The sequence below is a fragment of the Grampus griseus genome, assembly GCF_964374135.1.
Source record: "Grampus griseus genome assembly, chromosome: 13".
In the NCBI taxonomy this organism is placed as follows: Eukaryota; Metazoa; Chordata; class Mammalia; order Artiodactyla; family Delphinidae; genus Grampus; species Grampus griseus.
The window spans coordinates 81,443,380-81,466,639 of NC_139007.1; the positions used below are offsets into that span (position 1 = coordinate 81,443,380).

Here is a 23,260-nt window from a genome sequence, read left to right on the forward strand (position 1 = left end):
ATCCATTTCTTCTATAAGACATATTGACTGACGCTCACAGCATCATGAATGCCTGTGACTAATAGGCTGTCTCTAGAATGCCTGTGATTTTCCGTTCCCATCAATTGAACTATATGCTTATCAGGAGTTCCTGGTTTGTTCCTAAATCTTTTTAGGTCTATTGTACGCTTTAATTGTAATTGCAGAATTTAGTAAACTATTATGCAAATATATGAGATGTGAATGCAAAAGAGAATTGTAGTTTCTGTATAAACTAATTTGGAATGCTTTGGAAAGTCTCCAAAAGATAGGTCGTGAAAAGAAACTTACCATCAAATTAGGGATAGGAGAGAACTGTTGAAGTTTAGGTAATCCAGAAATATTACCCTCTGAAAATCTTTAAATTCTTGTTCCATTTTAAAGAACTAGAGAGTGGGGATGGCAGATGCAGTGCTTTGGTTGTGGTATATGTGACAAAGTTGACTCGTGACTTTTCTCAGGGACTCACACCAAAAGACAAGGCTGTAGCCTCATCAAAGTCGTGGCAGATTTAAACCCATTCATGGGCTTAAAGTAAAAATAAAATGTTTAACTTTTTATGTTTGTCAGTTATCTATTTTAATTTAACAAACCATACCAAAGCTTAATGGCTTAAAGTAAAAACCATTTATTATCTGTTACGGTATTGAGTGGTTCTTCTGCGTTTCGTGGTGTTGGCTTGGGCTCAGGGACAGCTGGAAGGTCCAAAATAGCCTCACTCACACACTAGCAAGTTGGCACTGACTGTCAGCTGGGATGGGAGCTTAGCAAGACTTTGACCTATCTGGTTTCTCCTTCATGCAGCCTCTCCACCTGGCTAGTTAGGCTTTGAAGACCATGGCAGTCTCAGGGTAGTTGAATTTCTTACATGGTGGCTAGCATGCCCTGGAGTACAAAGGTGGCCTTCTTAAGGCTTAGGCCCAGAACTGACCCAGAGTCACTTTTGCTACATTGCATTGGTTAAAGCAGGTCACAGGGTCAACCCACATTCAAGAGGAGATGATTATACAAGGATGTGAATGCTGGGAGGCCAGCAAAGTAACAGCCAACACAGATGTTTCAGATTTTTTATTTGCATGTCTCATTTTTGATGCTTTTAATATGTATTTCAATAAATGAAAGTGTTTGTAAGCAAACAATAATTTGATTAAAACTTGTATTCTTACTGTTAAATGTGGGAACGAAGGGATTTCAGCCCGTGTCATTCTGATTCCAAAACCATTATTCCTTATACCATACTCCATTGCTCTTGTTTTGGTCAGTAAATAGTCATGTTCGCACCTAGGGTTACAGTGTCAGTTAAACAATATTATTGTCAGAAGTCTATCTTTAGTTCTTGTAGCCTTTAAAAATTTACATTCTTCAAATTATTAAATGTGATTTTATTAAAATACAATTTAGATAATAATTATGTCTGAAGTATCAGAGATAAAATTGTTAACCTTACAAATCCGTTTATTCAGCAGACAGTTATTGGGCATGTCATCTGTACCAGGCACTGTTCTAGACACTGGAGGAACAGTGGTAAAAAAGACAGATGAGGTCCCTGCCTTCATGGAGCTTCAGGTCTAGTTGGGGGGATAGTCTCTTGTTCATTTCCATAGACAATCTTGTTTTAAAATATCTACTTTCGTTTAAAAAAAAGAATTTTAGTTAAAGAAAAAAGTTTGAGTGTCTGTACTGAAAAATAATGAAGGCATGCTAGGTTTGTAAAGACCCTACACTCTGAATCAATGCAAAAGTTACATAGTGAATGTTGGATGAACTTGAGATTTGATAACGGCTTACCTGGAGGTAGGCTGATAAATGTTCAACTGCCAGCCGATAGTAAAGATCAGCTAAGTATTGGCTCTTACAGTACACACCGACCTGTGCCACCTCAAACTTAGCTTAGCTCCTTTTAATTTATACTGAAGCCAAGCAAGCTATTGTGTATAAGTTCTTTAAAAAAGAAACTTAGAAAATCCAACCCCTCTGCCTACCCCTCCTCCCTTTCCCACAGTGGCAAATGCCTGCCTTTAATTATTACTTAATAGGGAATAGGTTAATGGGGAGGTGGAGGTGGCGGAGACAGCGCCACACGGCTGAGAACTGCGCTTATGTGGAATGAAATTTTTTTTTTTTTTCTTTGCGGTACGCGGGCCTCTCACCGCTGCGGCCTTTCCCGTTGTGGCAGAGCACAGGCTCCGGACGTGCAGGCTCAGTGGCCATGGCTCACGGGCCCAGCCGGTCCGTGGCATGTGGGATCTTCCCGGACCGGGGCACGAACCCGTGTCCCCTGCATCGGCAGGCGGACTCTCAACCACTGCGCCACGAGGGAAGCCCTGGAATGAAATATTTTATGTTTAAGGGCTTTGCTAAAGAACTTTTAATGAACTATTTTGTTTGTTTGTGTTTTAGGGCTTTTGCAAAACCACCGATGTTCTCAAGCTCATCTAATCCAGCTTCATCATTTTTGAGCTATTTCAGGCACCATGTGGTTTCACCTACTATGTCAGAGCAGAACTATTTAACCCCAAGTTATTTGAATTTTTGTCTTTCACATGTTTCATTTAAAAACTACACTAAACCCCCCGTGGGTTGAGTTTAAGACATGCTTTTCTTAGACCGGATTCTGTGTCAAGTGAAGGGTACTTGAGCAAAGTTTTATTTTAAAAGAATGCAACATTGTTTTCTGTGACTGTCAGAAGTTTAGTACCAGAAAGACATTTCACATTTGTATGTTTTCAAACACAAGAAAAATGTTTCAGGGCAGCTGATGTAGACCTTGTACTACTTTCCCCATCCAAAATAATTGGTATCCATGGGAACATTCTGAACCAGTCAACTGACCACATTAGCTCATCTCACATGAGCTGATACAGAATGAGGTTTTGGATGCTTTTGGTTAGTTAATTGAAATGATGGAAGTTCTCTTGAGCTTAGAACTAGTATTTATTTTCCTAGATTTTGTGTCTAAATGGTTTTTTTTTAAAGGAATAAACTTTAGCTTGATTTCTCTTCCTACCCCTCCCCCCATTATGTATTGTTTCTTAGCTAAAGCTTCCAAACTAAGTTGTTTTTCTCAGGCTGCTTTTTTTTTTTTAAAACAACTTTATTGGAGTATATTTGCTTTACAATGTTGTGTTAGTTTCTGCTGTATAACAAAGTGAATCAGCTATATGTATACATATATCCCCATATCCCCTCCCTCTTGCCTCTCCCTCCCACCCTCCCTATCCCACCCCTCTAGTTGGTCACTAAGCACCGAGCTGATCTCCCTGTGCTATGCAGCAGCTTCCCACTAGCTATCTGTTTTACATTTGGTAGTGTATATATGTCCATGCCACTCTCTCACTTCATCCCAGCTTACCCTTCCCCCCGCCATGTCCTCAAGTCCATTCTCCACGTCTGCATCTTTTTTCCTGTCCTGCCCCGAGGTTCTTCAGAATCTTTTTTTTTTTTTTTTTTTTTTTAGATTCCATATATATGTGCTAGTATACGGTATTTGTTTTTCTCTTTCGGACTTACTTCACTCTGTATGACAGTCTCTAGGTCCATCCACCTCACTACAGATAACTCAATTTCGTTTCTTTTTATGGCTGAGTAATATTCCATTGTATATATGTGCCACATCTTCTTTATCCATTCATCTGTCAGTGGACACTTAGGTTGTTTCCGTGTCCTGGCTATTGTAAATAGAGCTTCAGTGAACATTGTGGTACATGACTCTTTTTGAATTATGGTTTTCTCAGGGTATATGTCTGGTAGTGGGATTGCTGGGTCATATGGTAGTTCTATTTTTAGTTTTTTAAGGAAACTCCATACTGTTCTCCACAGTGGGTGTATCAATTTAAATTTCCACCAACAGTGCAAGAGGGTTCCCTTTTCTCTACACCCTCTCCAGCATTTATTGTTTGCAGATTTTTTGATGCTGGCCATTCTGACCAGTTTGAGGTGATACCTCATTGTAGTTTTGATTTGCATTTCTCTACTAATTAGTGATATTGAGCATCCTTTCATGTGTTTGTTGGCAATCTGTATATCTTCTTTGGAGAAATGTCTATTTAGGTTTTCCACCCATTTTTGGATTGGGTTGTTTGTTTTTTTGATATTCAGCTGCATGAGCTGCTTATGTATTTTGGAGATTAATCTTTTGTCAGTTGCTTCATTTGCAAATATTTTCTCCCATTCTGAGGGTTGTCTTTTCATCTTATTTATGCTTTCCTTTGCTGTGCAAAAGCTTTTAAGTTTCATTAGGTCCCATTTGTTTATTTTTGTTTTTATTTCCATTTCTCTAGGAGGTGGGTCAAAAAGGATATTGCTGTGATTTATGTCATGAAGTGTTCTTCCTGTGTTTTCCTCTAAGAGTTTTATAGTGTCTGGCCTTACATTTCGGTCTTTAACCCATTTTGGGTTTATTTTTGTGTGTGGTGTTAAGGAACGTTCTAATTTCATTCTTTTACATGTAGCTGTCCAGTTTTCCCAGCATCACTTATTGAAGAGGCTGTCTTTTCTCCATTGTATATTCTTGCCTCCTTTTGTCAAAAATAAGGTGACCTATGTGTGTGGGTTTACCTCTGGGCTTTCTATCCTGTTCCATTGATCTGTATTTCTGTTTTTGTGCCAGTATCATACTGTCTTGATTACTGTAGCTTTGGAGTGTAGTCTGTAGTCAGGGAGCCTGATTCCTCCAGCTCCATTTTTCTTTCTCCACATTGCTTTGGCTATTCAGGGTCTTTTGTGTTTCCATACAAATAGTGAAATTTTTTGTTCTAGTTCTGTGAAAGTTGCCATTGGTAGTTTGATAGTGATTGCAATGAATCTGTAGATTGCTTTGGGTAGTGCAGTCATTTTCACAATGTTGATTCTTCCAATCCAAGAACATGGTATATCTCTCCATCTGTTTGTGTCATCTTTAATTTCTTTCATCAGTGTCTTATAGTTTTCTGCATACAGGTCTTTTGTCTCCTTAGGTAGATTTATTCCTAGGTATTTTATTCCTCTTGTTGCAGTGGTAAATGGGAGAGGTTCCATAATTTCTGTTTCAGATTTTTCATCATTAGTGTATAGGCATGCAAGAGATTTCTGTGCATTAATTTTGTATCCTGCTACTTTAGCAAATTGATTGATTAGCTCTAGTAGTTTTCTGGTAGCATCTTTAGGATTCTCTAGGTATAGTATCATGTCATCTGCAAACAGTGACAGTTTTACTTCTTCTTTTCCGATTTGGATTCCTTTTATTTCTTTTTCTTCTCTGATTGCTGTGGCTAAAACTTCCAAAACTAGTTTGTATAATAGTGGTGAGAGCGGGCAATCTTGTCTTTTTCCTGATCTTAGTGGAAATGGTTTCAGTTTTTCACCATTGAGAATGATGTTGGCTGTGGGTTTGTCATATATAGCCTTTATTATGTTGAGGTAAGTTCCCTCTATGCCTACTTTCTGGAGGGTTTTTAACCATAAATGGGTGTTGAATTTTGTCAAAAGCTTTTTCTGTATCTATTAAGTTGATCATATGGTTTTTATTCTTCAATTTGTTAATATGGTTTATCACATTGATTTGTGTATACTGAAGAATCCTTGCATTCCTGGGATACACCCCACTTGATCATGGTGTATGATCCTTTTAATGTGCTGTTGGATTCTGTTTGGTAGTATTTTGTTGAGGATTTTTGCATCTATGTTCATCAGTGATATTGGCCTGTAGTTTTCTTTTTTTGTGACATCTTTGTCTGGTTTGGGTATCAGGGTGATGGTGGCCTCATAGAATGAGTTTGGGAGTGTTCCTTCCTCTGCTATATTTTGGAAGAGTTTGAGAGGATGGGTGTGAGCTCTTCTTTAAATGTTTGATAGAATTCACCTGTGAAGCCATGTGGTCCTGGGCTTTTGTTTGTTGGAAGATTTTTTTTTTTTTGCTGTACGAGGTCCTCTCACTGTTGTGGCCTCTCCCATTGTGGAGCACAGACTCCGGATACGCAGGCTCAGTGGCCATGGCTCACGGGCCCAGCCGCTCTGTGGCATGTGGGATCTTCCCGGACCGGGGCATGAACCCGTGTCCCCTGCACCGGCAGGGGGACTCTCAACCACTGTGCCACCAGGGAAGCCCTGTTGGAAGATTTTTAATCAGAGTTTCAATTTCATTGCTTGTGATTGGTCTGTTTATATTTTCTATTTCTTCCCAGTTCACTCTTGGAAGGTTGTGCTTTTATAAGAATTTGTCCATTTCTTCCAGGTTGTCCATTTTATTGGTATATAGCTGCTTGTAGTCATCTCTCATGAGCATTTGTATTTCTTCAGTGTCAGTTGTTACTTCTCCTTTTTCATTTCTAATTCTATTGACTTGAGTCTTCTCCCTCTTGATGAGTCTGGCTAAAGGTTTATCAATTTTGTTTATCTTCTCAAAGAACCAGCTTTTAGTTTTATTGATCTTTGCTATCCTTTCCTTCATTTCTTTTTCATTTATTTCTGATCTGATCTTTGTGATTTCTTTCCTTCTGCTAACTTTGGGGTTTTTTTGTTCTTCTTTCTCTAATTGCTTTAGGTATAAGGTTAGGTTGTTTATTTGCATTGTTTCCTGTTTCTTGAGGTAGGATTGTATTGCTGTAAACTTCCCTCTTAGAACTGCTTTTACTGTATCCCATAGGTTTTGGGTCGTTGTGTTTTCATTGTCATTTTTTTCTGGGTATTTTTTGATTTCCTCTTTGATTTCTTCAGCTATCTCTTGGTTACTTAGTAGTGTATTGTTTAGCTTCCATGTGTTTGTATTTTTTTTTTTTTTTTTGGGTTGCACCGGGTCTTAGTTGAGGCATGTGGGATCTAGTTCCTGGACCAGGGATTGAACCCGGGCCCCCTGCATTGGGAGCGCAGAGTCTTAGCCACTGGACCACCAGGGAAGTCCGTGTTCGTATTTTTTACAGATTTATTCCTATAATTGATATCTAGTCTCATAGTGTTGTGGTCCAAAAAGATACTTGATACGATTTTAGTTTTCTTAAATTTACCAGGGCTTGATTTGTGACCCAAGATATGATCTGTCCTGGAGAATGTTCCATGAGCACTTGAGAAGAAAGTGTATTCTGTTGTTTTTGGGTGGAAAGTCCTAAAAATATCAGTTAAGTCCATCTTGTTTAATGTATCATTTAAAGCTTGTGTTTCCTTATTTATTTTCATTTTGGATGATCTGTCCGTTGGAGAAAGTGGGGTGTTAAAGTCCCCTGCTACGATTGTGTCGATTTCCCCTTTAATGGCTGTTAGCATTTGCCTTATGTATTGAGGTGCTCCTATGTTGGGTGCATAAATATTTACGATTGTTATATCTTCTTCTTGGATTGATCATTATGTGGCGTCCTTCTTTGTCTCTTGTAACAGTCTTTATTTTAAAGTCTATTTTGTGTGATATGAGAATTGCTACTCCAGCTTTCTTTTGATTTCCATTTGCATGGAATATCTTTTTCCATCTCCTCACTTTCTGTCTGTATGTGTCTCTAGGACTGAAGTGTGTCTCTTGTAGACAGCATATATACGGGTCTTGTTTTTTTATCCATTCAGCCAGTCTGTGTCTTTAGGTTGGAGCATTTAATCCATTTACATTTAAGGTAGTTATCAATATGTATATTCCTATTACCATTTTCTTAATTGTTTTGGGTTTCTTATTGTAGGTCTTTTCCTTCTCTTGTGTTTCCTGCCTAGCATTTGTTGTTCCTTTAGCATTTGTTGTAAAGCTGGTTTGGTGGTGCTGAATTTCCTTAGCTTTTGCTTGTCTGTAAATGTTTTAATTTCTCCGTCGAATCTGAATGAGATTCTTGCTGGGTAGAGTAATCTTGGTTGTAGGTTTTTCCCTTTCATCACTTTAAATAATGTCCTGCCACTCGCTTCTGGCTTGCAGAGTTTCTGCCGAAAGATCAGCTGTTAACCTTATGGGGATTCCCTTGCATGTTATTTGTTACTTTTCCCTTGCTGCTTTTAACATTTTTTCTTTGAATTTAATGTTTGATAGTTTGATTAATATGTGTCTTGGCGTGTTTCTCCTTGGATTTATCCTGTATGGGACTCTCTGTGCTTCCTGGACTTGATTGACTATTTCCTTTCCCATATTAGGGAAGTTTTCAACTTCCCTAACCTGAGTGCTGCCCTGAAGTGTTTATCAGAGAACACAGAAACCCTGACCTACCACATGTCATCAGTGCTCTCTGCTTTGCTGCTCAGGTCATGCTTTCTATTCTGTGTGCTTCACAAAGCAAAAGCAGTGGGACTCTGACGTCAGGGCAAGAGTTGCCCACTCAGCAGTTAAGCTTGTCACCAACTATCACGTAAGTGATGCTTAGTTCTGTTGATTTGTATCTTCTAGTCCTTTGCTCTTTTTCCCCGATCCTTAAGTTTTTAGTTTTAAACTTCATTTATGTTAGAAAGAATTCTCTAAACAACAGGAACTGCACATCAGTTCTCTTTATTCGTGGTGAGAGCAGGAACACGGTCGTTATGTTCTCTTCATGAGTTTCTACAAGTACAGATAGAGGAGAAAGATTACAAGGCTGAGGAAGAGACATATCCACAGAGAAGTGTTATGGAGAGTTTTTAAAAGAAATTTTAAGTCATTGAAGTTTGAATTCCCTTCATACGTTCCTGAATGTTTTCTCTGCTTGTTGTGCTCCGTAGACAAGAGTGCGCATTGGGAGATTCAGCTTGTAAGAATTCTGAGTCTGATCCTGAGGACTTTTCAGATGAAACAAATACAGAGAACCTTTACGGTCCCTCTCCCCCCAGCACGCCTCGGCAGAGGAAGCGTCTGTCAACCAAACACCAGAGGAATAATGTAGGGCGGCCCACCAGTCGAGCTAATGTGAAAGGTAAGTCTTGTGCGTAAAACGATACATTTGAGGGGGCGTGGCATGGTTGGTATGTAATCTTTATGTAACATGTAACTACTGATAGATGCTTTTTCTACAATAATGTTATTCCTCTTTTTTTAAATTTGATTTTATGCTGCCTTAAAGTTTTATTTTTAAATATTTGAATTATCACCATTAGCAATATTGTTAATAAAAGAGAAAATAATTCTCCAGAGATAGAAAGGTTTGTAATTGTAATTGTTAAAGTCAGTGTGTGAGGCCTTTGCATTCCTTTTAGGACGTGGAAGAGGACAAACGTGGATGAATCAGCGTGCCTGTCCAGGATGGCTGCTGGTGTACGGGATAGGTGGCCTTCTTTTATTCTTTGAATCTCTTAGGCTGAAACTTCTAGATTCTCTCTTCCTGACATGATGTATTGGGCACTTTGGGAGAGGCAGGGCCAGGCTTTCTTCCCCAGGATTCCCCAGGCGGCCTGAGACCTGTGCTCTGCCGGTGACCATGATGCTGCCCTCATGTACAGGGCCCTCGTTCCCACTAAGCACAGGGCCTGGATGGTGTCCCACCTTATAATCACGCACAGAATCTGTGTTGTACTTTTCTTTCTGTTTGGAATCCCAAAGCCCAGATAGTGTTCTGCTCCTAGAAGCTGTTCCTGCTCCTGAGACTGTTCTCTGTTTTCATTTCTTCCTTCCTCTGAGCGCGTCACAGCTGTTCTGTTCTGAGGCAGAGGAACTGAATCGTGCTGACCTGCTTCCTTGTGCCTGCTTTCTGGCATGGAACCTCAGGTCACCGAAGCCTCACGGTTTTAGAATTTCTCTGTTAATTTCAGCAAACCACTTGTCCTGAAACTGATCGCATAGCTTCCTAGAATTCAGCTACCTATTGCTGTGCAAGATAGGGGTATCATTCTTTACCTCCTCTGAGAGATTTCCCCTTATCACATGTTCTCCCTACTGAAGAGACTCATTTCCATTGCTCCCTTTCTTTAGCTCACTTTCTTCCTCTCTTTCCCTCTCCCACACATCTCTTCCACACATTGATCTCTCATGGTTAATGTCGGCAAGTTCATTCTGTGTCCCTATCATAGCCCTTCCTCAAGAAAGAAGAAGGGTAAGAGAAATGGACTTTATTGAACTTATTTGCTTGAGTGAAGTCTTATCCAAGGAGGAATTCCTAAGTAATAAATAGTCCTTCTTTCCCACAGGGAAGATGATTTTTTTTACTTTCTTTTAAAACTGTATTTGTAGTAAGATGTTAACCTATGATCTGTATTTACCCCTGTTGGAAAGTAATAGCTTTCCATTGCAATATATTATCTTTAAAATCAATCCTTTTCCATTTTCTCAAAGAAATTTCTCAAATGCCTACAGAAGTTCCTTTTGAAGCAGCATCTACTGAACCAATGTTAGTTACTACATATTTGCTTCGTGGTGGTGAAATGCGGTGGTGCCAGTAGGATATCTGCTTTGTCTTCACTTGTTCATACTATTTTAGAACCAGAGTTGAGAACACAGTCCCCCCATTTTATAGATTGAGAAGGTGAGGCCCAGGGTTTCAAAGCAACTTCTCAAGGCCAGAAGGCTTGAGATAGTGGCAGGACTAATTTTAGGTACTATTTTTATTTTTTGGCCATGCCACACAGCTTGTGGGATCTTACTTCCCTGACCAGGGATTGAACCTGGGCCCTCGGCAGTGAGAACGCAGAGTCCTAACCACTGGACCACCGGGAACTCCCAGGACTAATTTTAGAACTAGTTCTCCTGGTCCTCAGTTTGGACTTTTTTCCCAGTGCAAGCAGCAGGGGTTAAGCTTCTCTGAATGTGGTACTTGACATGACTGTATGTCTTTAGTAATCAGTCAGAAAACCCGTCGCTGGATACTTGTTGAGCTCTGCTGTCCTTCTGGGCTGTGTCAGAAATAGAAGGAAGAGGGAAGGTTGTTTCTTTTCCTCCTCAACTTCTTTCAGTTGTTTATTTCATAAAATTACAGAATTTTAGATCTGGAAGGGGTCTCAGAGACCACGTTAATTCCTGCCATTTTGCAGGTAAAGAAAGAGTGCTCATAAACCTTTGGATTTGTAGCTATCTATCAGCAGACCTAGGGCACCAAAGTTCCTAACAACTTATGTTTTTTCTTATTGCAAAAGATTACATGTTTGTCGTAGGGAGTTTAGAAAATACTGACAAAAAGAAAGAAAAATACCCATAAACCCAATATGCAGAAATAACAGCTTTTACCATCTTTGCCTTGTGGTCTCTTTACTTGCATATATTTGTGTTGTGATATGATATCATACTATTTTTACTATTTTATAGCTGGCTTCCTTTTTCATTTTAATGACTCATGAACTTTCTGTGCCATAGAATAACCTGTGCTGTTCATTTTAATGGCTGCTGAATCATTTGTAGCAACATCTGCCCGGTTCTCACTCACAGTTCTTGAGTGCTTTACCTAAGCACTGTGCTGAGCTCGTCAAAAGAGTTATCTTTTAAATATAGTAATAGCCCAATGAGATGTAGGTTCTATATATTATTATTCAATTTATGGTTGAGGACACGACACAGAGAGTTTCTAGGGCTTGTAGTTTTAACTGTCGCAGTCATGCATATACTAGAAAGCAGTGTGTTTGCTGTCTGGTGAACTGTTTTTGTCAACATTCTTGTTCATGAACACCAAAAAACGACGGAAATGAAGCAACCGTGTTGGGCAGTGGGTCATGTTACTGTTTTGGGGATGGCGTGTTTGTGTTGAGCTGGTGGAACAAACAGTACTCGAGAACTCGCCGGCTGCAGCAGCAGAGCATGGTGGACCGGAGCACACACTTGGTTGCCGGATTGCCTGGATTCCCATCCTGGTTCTACCACCTTCTGTATGTGCCGCCTCCGTGTCTCATTTTCTTTATCTGTGAGGTAATCTGCCTTACGGTGTTGTGAGGGTTTTATGTTCAGTAACTACTAGCTGTCATTATTATTGTGAGCTAAAGGTTTCTTTCTCACCACTTGCCTTAAATTTCAAAGTAGAATTAAATAATTATATCATTGACTGTACCCTTATTAATTGGTGCCCCTCCTTTCAGGACACTGAGTCTTGAGTCACATAGTTACCAAGGTATGGAGTTGGGACTGCAGCCTGGGTCAGTCCTGTCTGGCTTATCCGTTTCTTGTAGCTCTTCCTAGCCCCCTTTCTTCTTCTCACTCTGTATGTTGCCATCATAGTTACTTTTTCTCTGGGTCTTTCTTTCCTCACCTCCCTCCCTTTCCTTTTGCCTTTACCTCTCTTTCCTTTCTTCTGCCTCCTCTTCGCATCCCCTTTTTCCTTCCTCCCTTCCATTCCTCCCTTATTTCTCCTTCATTCTTTCCCTTGACTCGCAACTTCAGTGACTCCATAGGCGGGTATTGCGTTAGATGATCGATAAGCCCTTGCTCGTCTCCAGCAGGAACCACAGAGATGAGCAGGCAGTCCCATCTTGTGTGGTAGAGCTGGGGTGAAGGGGAGAGAGGGGGGGCTTCTGTGGGTGCCCACAGGAGGGGATCGAGCAGACCTGGGCTTGGGAAGACTGCTGGAACAAGTGACCTTTGTGCTATGGCCTGAAGGCTGAGTCAGGGAGACCAGTATTTCAAACTCATTTGTCAATCATAATAGTGTATTGGTCTCTCAGTATTTTCAAGAGATTTTTAAAATTAATTAGATTGGCCAGATTTATTTTAAAAGCTTTCCAAGGAAATATGAACTGACGGATTATTTCTTTCTCTCTGCAACAAGCAAAGGCTGCCTGAATCATACGATTCACTTTAGAACTGCAGTGAAAGTTGAGCTCATCTTTTTAGTTAACATCACCGATAATATTTTCGTTTTTCTGCTTATCTTTTGCTGTGTGACAACCACCCAAAGCTTAGTGTTATGAAAGCGTCCATTTTATTGTGCTCACGGTTCTGTGGGTAGAGTAACCGCTAACACTGTTGTCTTTAGTGATGGTAGCCATTGTCATGAGCTATTATATGGATATGATTCTTTAAATATTCTTATTATCCTAGGCTCAAAATAACCAACGACTGTTGTTATTGGCTTATTTTTTATAATTGGAAATTTAGTACCAGGCAACCTTCTGACCAACTGGTAATAAATTGACGGTTCCCGTGAGAGAACTGCTCACAGAACTCAGGAACACACTTGACTTACGTTTATCACTTAAGTTGCCTCATTAGTGTAAATTGAGGTGTGATTGACAGGGGCTCCTTATGAATAAAAAAGACACTTCTGTCAGAAAATTCCAAGGGTTTTAGGAGCTCTGTGTCAGGAACCTGGACAAAACCCAAATATATTTCTTATGTTAAAAAGCAAAATTCAACCAAGTAAATTTGAAGATTTGATTGGCTTTATTTATGAATCAGGCAGCATTACATCCAGCAACTAGAAGGGTGCTCTGAGTGGTTGTGCAAAAATGGAAGGGATTTTATAGGAAAATCCCTATGGATTTTCCTATAAAAATGGAAGGGTGGAGTAAGGGAGCTATTAGCAAAAAAAAAAAAAAGAAAGGATTCTTTTTTGACCAGACATCTTTTTTTATGGGCGTGGGGAGGGATGACAGGGGTTTTATCATGCAGATTACCTCTTCCTCTGGGGGATTGTAGAGGGCCTACTTGTTGGGTTACTTTATTGGTATTGACCAGAAAATTCTAGACTGTTCAATTAAAACTACATTTCTGGGAGAGGTTGGAACTGCAGTGAAGTAACGTATAAAATATAGGTTTGCCATCATGGGCTTTTAGCATGCGACTGACACCATTTGGGGCCTGTGGTTTTCTTTCTAATACTTACTACACCCTGATGAGCATTATCAAATACTAGCAAAGATATGAGGAGATGGCAGCTTTCTTACAAGGCTGGTGTGAGTGTAAATTGTCTCAATCCCTGTGTGGAAGTAATTTGTTAATACACTCAGACTGAGCTTGGTTATATCCTTGACCCAAGTAAATGCACTTTTGGGACTAGACTTTAGAGAAGTTCCTGCAAATAAACACGAGAAGTTCTGCAGAAAGACTCGTGTCACTCATTGTGATTTCCTTTCATAATACGCAAGTGGGTAACCACAGACGGGAAAGTTCAAAACAATCTGTATCCTAGTGGTTGTCTGAGATAGGGGAGGCCTGAGGAGGGGGCCTAGGGATGTAGGACAAAGGTGAGGTCACCACTGCCCGCGATGTTTTATTTCTTTGTACTGATGGACTTTAGATGTGTTTAAAATTATTTTATTTGACTTTTGCCTTTTTCTGATTTTGTTTCCCTGGGAATGTTAAAGATATTTTTGTTTTCAGAATATTAACTTCTGCTTTTAGAAGCTGTGCTAAATATTAAATATATAACAATGTTATGATATCTAGGTAAAGATAGTTAGCTCTTTATTACCTAAAAAGTGCCAGCTGTGTGACACCCTGACAGATGTAACCTACCATTCAGCTCTTAAATTAACCCACTGACCGGGCTTGATTTCATACTTCGATGAGTAACAGAACTTAACTATGGTGTTACTTCAGATCATGTTTTTTTGATAATGGTAAATAACTACCAAACTACAGCAGTTAAGATTTTGATAAATTTTGGACCATAATGTGTAGCTACCCATGTGTAGCTGTTTCTCTTTAAGCCTGGTTTAAGAAGAGGCAAACTACCTCATCCTTAAATTTTTGTTCTTTTTAATTAGCAGAAGGAAGTAAATCCAGTCCATCTCATAGTTTTCAGTAGGTTGAACAAGAGTGAAGACACCCAGGCCAAAGCCCTTTTCAGGGTGAATCGGCCTCGTAATCATTATCAGCCCCGTTTTGCAGGAGTAATGTAATACTGCAAGAGCCAGATCACAGAGACAGTCATGTGTAATCTGACATATACATGTGTGCATATACACGTGTGCATATACATGTACACATTAATCTCCCTGTCGTTAGCAAATATCTCAAGGTGTGTGTGTGTGTGTGTGTAAATGTGTGTGATTTTTTGCTAACATAGTGAGATTAGCAAGTTTTATTTTTTTTAATATAATACTGCTATAAAATTGATCTGGTAAAATGGTTATAAATCAGATTCAATCTGTATAGTAAGAGAAATGTTCTTTGTGAACTAGAGTGGACTTAAATCTATATTTCAGCTCTTTAATCCAAACTCAGCCTGACTTTCAAGGTTCTAATTTATATCTCCAGCCTACCCATCTACATGCAGACTCACTGTTCCAGCCAGGCTCTCTTCTTTTCTGCTTTTGTGTCTTTTTGTATGTTTATTCTCTTGCCTTCCTTGCTACCCTTATTTAAGATGAATCCATTCTTCAAGGCATTCAGTCGAGTACCTGGTCTTAGTTAAAGCTTCCGCATATCAGTTAGCCCACTGTAATCTGTCTTTCATGGCACTCAGCATCTTAACCTTTCCTTAGTCAGACAGCCCTGCCCTGTGAGCAGCTCGACAGGCGTAAAGGTGGTTGACGGCACAAACACGGGTTAGGATCCCTGTCCCGACATGTCTCATGTGTCTGGCCGTCCATGTTCTGCGGGAATCTCCATCACAGTGTTGTTGTAAAGACGATGACAGTTTCTGTAGGCCCTTACCTCGTAAGTGGGTAAAGCAGTGATTGAATACAGCAGGATTTTCCCAAATGTGGTGTCATTCTAGCCAGGTTGAATCCGAGACACTGGGAGTGGGCCCAGGAATCTGCGTTGTAGCAAGAATCTGAGTGATTCTCAATGTTTACTAAAGTTTGAGAACCTTGAATTAGAAGATCTCTAAGTCCCTTCAGATTGCTGACATTGATAGCCTGGCACATCACTGCTCTAAAGATCATCTCACATTTAAAGTAAAGCGCAGATACCTGTTTCTGCTTTCTCATTTGAGAGATCGAGGAGGGCCAGTGTTTTGAGTTTGACATACATGTATGGAAGAACATAAGAGTTGCGAGGACTTGATAAAAAATACATTTTATACATATTCTAAAGAGCTGTTTCTAGGTGTGAATTGTGGGGAAGTCAGTTGACTGTCTTATATCTGTTTAAACAAGTGAACCATATTGCTTGTCATTTGTTTGCGTTCAGTTTCATTATACATTTTTTTGTTCTTTTCCTTTCATGTTTCTCTGATTTGGCAGGAGTTATTGGTGATTGGCCAAAGGAAACAGTAACTTCTTGGAAGGTTTGTTTTAACAGTACTACAAAGTCGTACCACTTAATTTATAGCCACTTGAGAGCTCAGATGTTCATTAGTCTTAAGTCATTATGAACTAGTTTTGTAGTACTGTAATTAGAACTTGTATAAAACATTCTCTATACTTTTGATCCATTCTCCTTTACAGAAACTCTGTATTTGACTTTCTGTTCATTGCAGAGGGATTTAGTATTAACAGAAAACTAAACAAACAAAGATTGGTATTTTCTTTTTGCACAGTAGCTAGACTGGGGCTTAAGTCTATTTTAAATTTAAATTATGTCATTTTAATGATGTACCTATTTCCATTTGTGTGTTTTTTTAAAAACCAACTTGGTTTTTTGTTTTGGAAAAAAAAAAAATAGCTTCTTTGTCCCGTCTTCCTCCTTTCCCCATTTGCTTTCCTTTACACACATTGTAGGTCCAAAGACTGAACCAAAATTTTGAATACAGAATTTCAGAAAATTGTGTAATATACCATTTTTTATGCTGTAAGATAGGCTTCACAATATTTGTGTATAATCTACAAAAATTAGGTTTCTAAGCTTGCTAAAATTCGATTCTGTTTATACAGAAAAGTGGGATTGTGGCATTTCCCCCCTTAAGTCCTTTTAATTGTTGGAATAAAGATCAAGGCTCAGAAGCTTCATCTCTTGATATTTTCATGCTTTGACTATTAGCTGTGTGGTAAATTTAGCATAGATTTGGACTTAAAGTTCGTAGCTCTGTCTTCTGTGTTGTTCAGGTCATCCCAGCTACTCTTAGTTCACCCTTTGTTTCCCTTAGGGCCTTTAAATCATGGGTTAGAAGAACATTTATAATTCATATAAGGCAAGTAATACTTTTTCACTGTTCACTTACATTTAAGTTAAAAATTATATGCAGACGTTCTTTGGCCTTGGTCACTAATGCTACCCTACATTCATTTTGTAAAGTCTTCTTAGAATCCTAAACCCTAAGATAACAAAATAGTTTTTTGTTACATAAGTTTTTGATTTCTCTGACTCAGAACCACGTGGATGCACGTATTAGTTAATATAGCATTCTTTCCTAGGCCTGCGTTGCCTCTCTTCTGCACACTTTTCTTGGATATTCTTGTGTACTCTCCTGGTATTAAACAACATCTGTATATACTGATAATTTCCAAATTGATATCTCTGGATTTCTCTCCTGAGCTCAAGACTCATATATTAGTTACCCACAGACATCTCTACATGAATGTCCCATAGGCACCTCCAATTCAATATATTACAAAACAAACTCATTATCTTTATCTCCAATCTTACTCCCTGATACCATGTATATATCATTTTGCGTTTCATAGTAAGAAAGTATAGTATGATTTGATATCTTGAAACATAAAATATAATGGAGTTAAATTTGGAAGTACTTGTTAGCTTTGCTTTCAAATAACCATTGCTTTACTAAGTAGAAATGAGTGATATATATGTGCTATATTAATAAAAGTGTAAAGAACACAGTTAAACAAAACAGCAAAGAGGAGGCAAAGGGCTGGCCTGGACACCTTTTTTATAAATGAGGATTGATAAGTATTTGTAGCTAGAAACAATAAAACTGTGAAAAAATTTCTTTTTTAAAAAATTCGACTTTTTAAAAATTTTTATTGAGGTATAATTTATGTACAATATTATATAAGTTTCAGATGTATGACATAATGATTCACAATTTTTAAAGGTTACATTTCATTTATAATTATTGTAAAATATTGGCTATATTCCCTGTGTTGTATAGTATATTGTTGTAGCTTATTTATTTTATTTTTTTATTTTTTTCGGTATGCGGGCCCCTAACTGTTGTGGCCTCTCCTGTTGCGGAGCACAGGCTCAGCGGCCATGGCTCACGGGCCCAGCTGCTCCGCGGCATGTGGGATCCTCCCGGACCGGGGCACGAACCCGTGTCCCCTGCATCTGCAGGCGGACTCTCAACCACTGCACCACCAGGGAAGCCCTAGCTTATTTATTTTACACCTAGTAATTAGTATCTCATCCCCTAACCCTATCTTGTCCCTCCCCGCTTCCTTCTCCCCACTGGTAACCATTAGTTCTCTATATCTGTGAGTCTGCTTCTTTTTTGTTATATTCACTAGTTTGTTGTCCTTTTTAGATTCCACATGTAAGTGATATCACACAGTATTTGTCTTTCTCTGTCTGACTTATTTCACTTAGCATAATACCCTCCACCTCTATCCATGTTACTGCAAATGGTGAAATTTCATTTTTTTTATGGCTGAGTAGTATTCCATTGTATGTATTGATATGTATGTATACACACACATACACATACACACACACACATACACACACACACACTCTTTACATCTTCTTTATCCATTTATCTGTTGATGGACAGTGAGGTTGATTCTGTATCTCGGCAATTGTAAATAATGCTGCTGTGAATATCGGGGTGCATGTATCATTTTGAATTAGTGTTTTGGGTTTTTTTTCGGATATGTATATCCAGGAGTGGAATTATTGGGTCAAGTGGTAGTTCTATTTTTAGTTCTTTGAGAAACCGTCTATAGTGGCTGTACCAATTTACATTCCCACCAGCGTGTATGAGGATTCCTTTCTCTCCACCTCCTTGCCAACACTTGTTACGTGTCCTGTTTCTGATGATAGCCATTCTGAGTGAAGAAATTTCCTGAATGGACTGTGTAAAACGTTTTAAGACATTTAGAAGTAAAGTAGATTAAAACTACAGATAAAAGTTCTGTTGTTTAAAAAGTATTGCTAATTTAAAAGATAATAGTAATAATAGTTTTATATTAAAATAACACAAATCCTTACAGACAGTAAAATCCTTTTTGATGGATCATAAAAGAAATTGAATATAATGTAAATCAGGTTGGAAGTGCTCTTGGAAATACTTGTTTTAAATTCTTATTTTAAAAGTAATTTAATTTAAATTGATTTGGAAATACATTGGTTTTAAACAAATTTTCTTTGGTGAATTGATTTTGGGTATGTTAGTCTGTAACCGTATAAATATACTCTATTTCATCAAATCTAAAGGCATACTATAATATTATATACTAAGAAAAAAATGCTTATAATTGATGACAGTGTGTTCTTACACTTAGAATTTTTAATTTTTATTTAAAGAACTCTTTTATACTTCTTGATATTTAGATAATAGATTTTTAAAAACCATTTATTACTATTGTGCATATATATAAAGGAAAATGTAAATGAAATGTATTAGTGAATATATTCCTAAAAGTTATTTATATCACCATAATTATAAAACATATTCTAATTTCAGAGAAGTTAAAATACAAAATGTGTGTCCTAGATTCAGTGAGACAGTATACCTGGAGTGTAGAGGGGACGTGGGGACAGTGCTATAGGCTTGGGCATCATCAGTGTATGACGTGGGTGTGAAGGAGGTCACCCAGGGAGAGGGAAGGTGAGACAGAAGAGACCTAAGAGAAGGGCTTTGAGAAGCATTAACTTTTTAATGGAGTGAGCCAAGTTCCCAGGAGAGAATTTGAAGAGGAGGGACTCAGAAGGTAGAAGAGAACCCTGAGAGTGCTGTGTGTAGAAAGCAAGAGACTGAAGGGGTTTCAGTGAGGTAGGGTGGTTCCTAGTGTCAGAAATGCCAAACAGGAAGGAAGATGTGTGTTCATCTCAAAGCTTGGGAATTAAGTTAATAGAACCTTTTACAGTTACGTGAAGGGAAAGTGTGATGTCTACTTCCTTTGCATTAATTTTGAATGACTTTATGTGCCAGTATAATAAACTAGGCAAATTATCCTAAATTAGGCTCTACGTCTTCAGTTTTCTTAATGTTAAATTTAAAATGTTATTGTTCACCTGCTTGTGGCAAAGAAGAAATCAAGGAATAGAATAAATTAAGGCAAACATTTTTGCTTATCTGTCTTTCAGTGTTTTATGAGAATAATCTTAAGGTGCCTTAAGTGGTCTTTCCTCAATCTACTTGATTTTACGAATGAGAAAAGTAACCCAGAAAACTTAACTGATTTGCTCTAAGTTGATACTTCAGTTCATGGCAAAGGCAGGAATTGGATGTGTTCTCTAAATCAGGTTTCTGTCCGATCTGCCATACTGTTTCTCCCTTCTTAAGTTTAAGGTGATGACTTGTGAAGATTTGACTAGCTGGATGACTGCACTTTGTAGTAGAGAGGTAAGCAAATGGTTTTAAGTTAGTAATGGAGAATATTAGAGAATATAGCAAGTATTATGTAACAGGGAAAATGGGTAAAACCTTTGTAAAGATTTAGAGAGAAATGTTTTGTGTGTGTGTGTGTGTGTATTCTCTTAATTTTCAGCATATGATATGATTATTTTCTTCAATAACAGTCTGAAAATATAAATACATGTGAATATCAGTCATTGAAATATTGAGAGTAACTTTATATTTTAGAGTAACATAATGTTCTGCTTATTTTTTTAATAGAAAAAATGAATGCACCAAACCAACCTCCACATAAAGACACTGGAAAAACTGTGGAGAATGTGGAAGAATACAGCTATAAGCAGGAGAAAAAGGTCCGAGCAGCTCTTAGAACGACGGAGCCGGATCATAAGAAGAACGTGCAGTGCTCGTTCATGTTGGACCCAGTGGGTGGGTCTTTGCCCAAAAAATCAATTCCAGATGTGGATCTCAATAAGCCTTACCTCAGTCTTGGCTGCAGCAATGCTAAGCTTCCGGTGTCTGTGCCCATGCCGATAGCCAGAACTGCACGCCAGACTTCTAGGACTGACTGTCCAGCAGATCGCTTAAAATTTTTTGAAACTCTACGACTTCTACTAAAGCTTACCTCAGTCTCAAAGAAGAAGGACAGGGAGCAAAGAGGACAGGAAAATACGTCTGCTTTCTGGTTTAACCGATCTAATGAACTGATCTGGTTAGAGCTACAAGCCTGGCATGCAGGACGGACCATTAACGACCAGGACCTCTTTTTATATACAGCCCGTCAAGCCATCCCAGATATTATCAATGAAATCCTTACTTTCAAAGTTAATTATGGGAGCTTTGCCTTTGTTAGAAATGGAGCTAGTTTTAATGGTACTTTGGTAGAAGGGCAGTGCAGAGCCCCTCATGGGACAAAGGTGGTGGGTTACCCAACATATCATGAGCACCTCCAACGCCAGAGGGTGTCATTTGAGCAGGTCAAACGGATAATGGAGCTGCTGGAGTACATAGAGGCACTTTATCCATCGTTGCAGGCTCTTCAAAAGGACTATGAAAAATACGCTGCAAAAGACTTCCAGGACAGGGTGCAGGCACTCTGTTTGTGGTTAAACATCACAAAAGACTTAAATCAGAAATTAAGGATTATGGGCACTGTTTTGGGCATCAAGAATTTATCCGACATTGGCTGGCCAGTGTTTGAAATCCCTTCCCCACGACCGTCCAAAGGCAATGAGCCCGAAGATGAGGGTGAGGACACAGAAAGAGAATTGAAAGAGTTGGAAAGCAGTACGGACGAGAGTGAAGGAGAACAAATCTCTGATCCAAGGGTACCAGAAACCAGGCAGCCCACTGACAACAGTTTCAACATCCAGTCACCGGATTGCGTAACTAAGAAGCTCGAGAGGCTTGAATCTGAGGACGATTCTGTTGGCTGGGGAACACCAGACTGCAGCACAGAAGCAGGCTTTAGTAGACATTGTCTGACTTCTATTTATAGACCATTTGTAGACAAAGCACTGAAGCAGATGGGGTTAAGAAAGTTAATTTTAAGACTTCACAAGCTGATGGATGGTTCCTTGCAAAGGGCACGTATAGCACTGGTAAAGAGTGACCGTCCAGTGGAGGTAGGTTTCCGGTAGGCAATAGTATGATCTTGTTCTTAGTTCCACTATTACTTGTAAATTACAATGTATGTTGTGTCATATGTAACATGTACTTTCATGGTCTCGATTTTTTTTTAATTGAAGTATAGCGGATTTACAAAGTTGTGTTCATAATCTTGATATTTTTCAGGCATAAATGGTAGTTATTATAAATTGAGGATTTAAACGTTTCTATAAAGCATTGTGATGAAAGGGAAAGTGGATCTGTGAAAACTGTATGAAACTGAGTGAATTAAATGTGTGGAGGGAAAAAAATCCAACGATTAAATATAGGATGGAGAAGGACAGGCTCGGTATAAATAAAGAGGGAAGAAAGCCATAATCATGGGTGACCACAAGCTGAATATGAGTCAGTAAAAAGTCAGCATGATGCTAAAATATTTTTAAATGAGTATGGCATCCAAGGTCATGGATATAGTTCTTTCTCTATTCTTTGCAATAGCTTACTTCCTTTTGAGTTGCATGTCCAGCTTTGGTCACTGGATTTTAAGGAGAGAAGAATTACAGAGAAGGCCAAGAATGATCAAAGGGGAAAAGTATACACTATTTGGTAAGGTTACAGTGTTTAGTGTAGTTGCTGGAAGTTTAAGGGAAGTATTATTATCAAAGACACGTTTTGATATGAGAAGATTTTTGTGAGAGGAATATGTCTAGTAGAGGAGTTGATTTGAAAATAGTACAGACTTGGTTTTAATAGCTTTATATCTCAGAAATTCTTTACCATTAAGGGTGGTAAAACTAGAAAGGGGCATGTGGTTGGATATTGTTCTTGAGAGTGAAAGAGTGTAAGCAATTTTTCTGTTGTGGTGAGTTTGCATGTTCATCTGGCTAAAAGCAAAAGCACCCAGATCTTTGAGATCCCTAATTACCTGAGTAGGGCTGTGATTCTAAATTTTAATAGCTAAATACATACATATGTATATACTTTTTCTTTTTTTAAACTTGGGTTTATTACACAATCTGGCTTGCTATGGAGTCAGATGATAAAACTGAAGGTATTCCTTAAGATGTGAAACATCGGAAGAGAACCCGAATTTGCGGTATTTGAAATTTTAATCTGATGGCCAGATTATGAACCCTTAGGAGAAGGGGTCAGGTGTTCACATAATATAGCAGGATGTTTGCAGAATGAATCAATACTTTGTAGCTGTTAAGCGGTTAGTTTACTTTGAGTATTATTTTGATTAGAAATCTCAAAAATGAATTTTCTTTGAGCAGTGTTTTGACTCTGTGAATGATTTTTTATGTACACCTTTTATTAGGGCAAGTGATGTTTTCCCCTCTTAGTCCATGAATAACTATTTTATAATAAGAATTTATTATAGTGCAATAATATAGTAGAGCAGAACTAGATATGTAGTAAAGATTTGGAATATGCTTCAGATGTTGAAT

The 23,260-nt window shown here is 38.5% G+C and overlaps 1 protein-coding gene across 2 annotated transcripts in view; it reads left to right on the forward strand.

Annotated features, from left to right (window-relative positions):
* The window catches only part of MAP3K4 (mitogen-activated protein kinase kinase kinase 4), a 111,972-nt gene that overhangs the window by 24,505 nt on the left and 64,207 nt on the right, over positions 1-23,260 (forward strand). For both annotated transcript variants that reach the window (XM_082668546.1, XM_082668547.1), the window contains exons 2-3: positions 8,653-8,843; positions 20,466-21,829. In XM_082668546.1, coding sequence (XP_082524672.1) covers positions 8,653-8,843; positions 20,466-21,829 — 1,555 coding nt within the window. The remainder of the gene's footprint in view (positions 1-8,652; positions 8,844-20,465; positions 21,830-23,260) is intronic.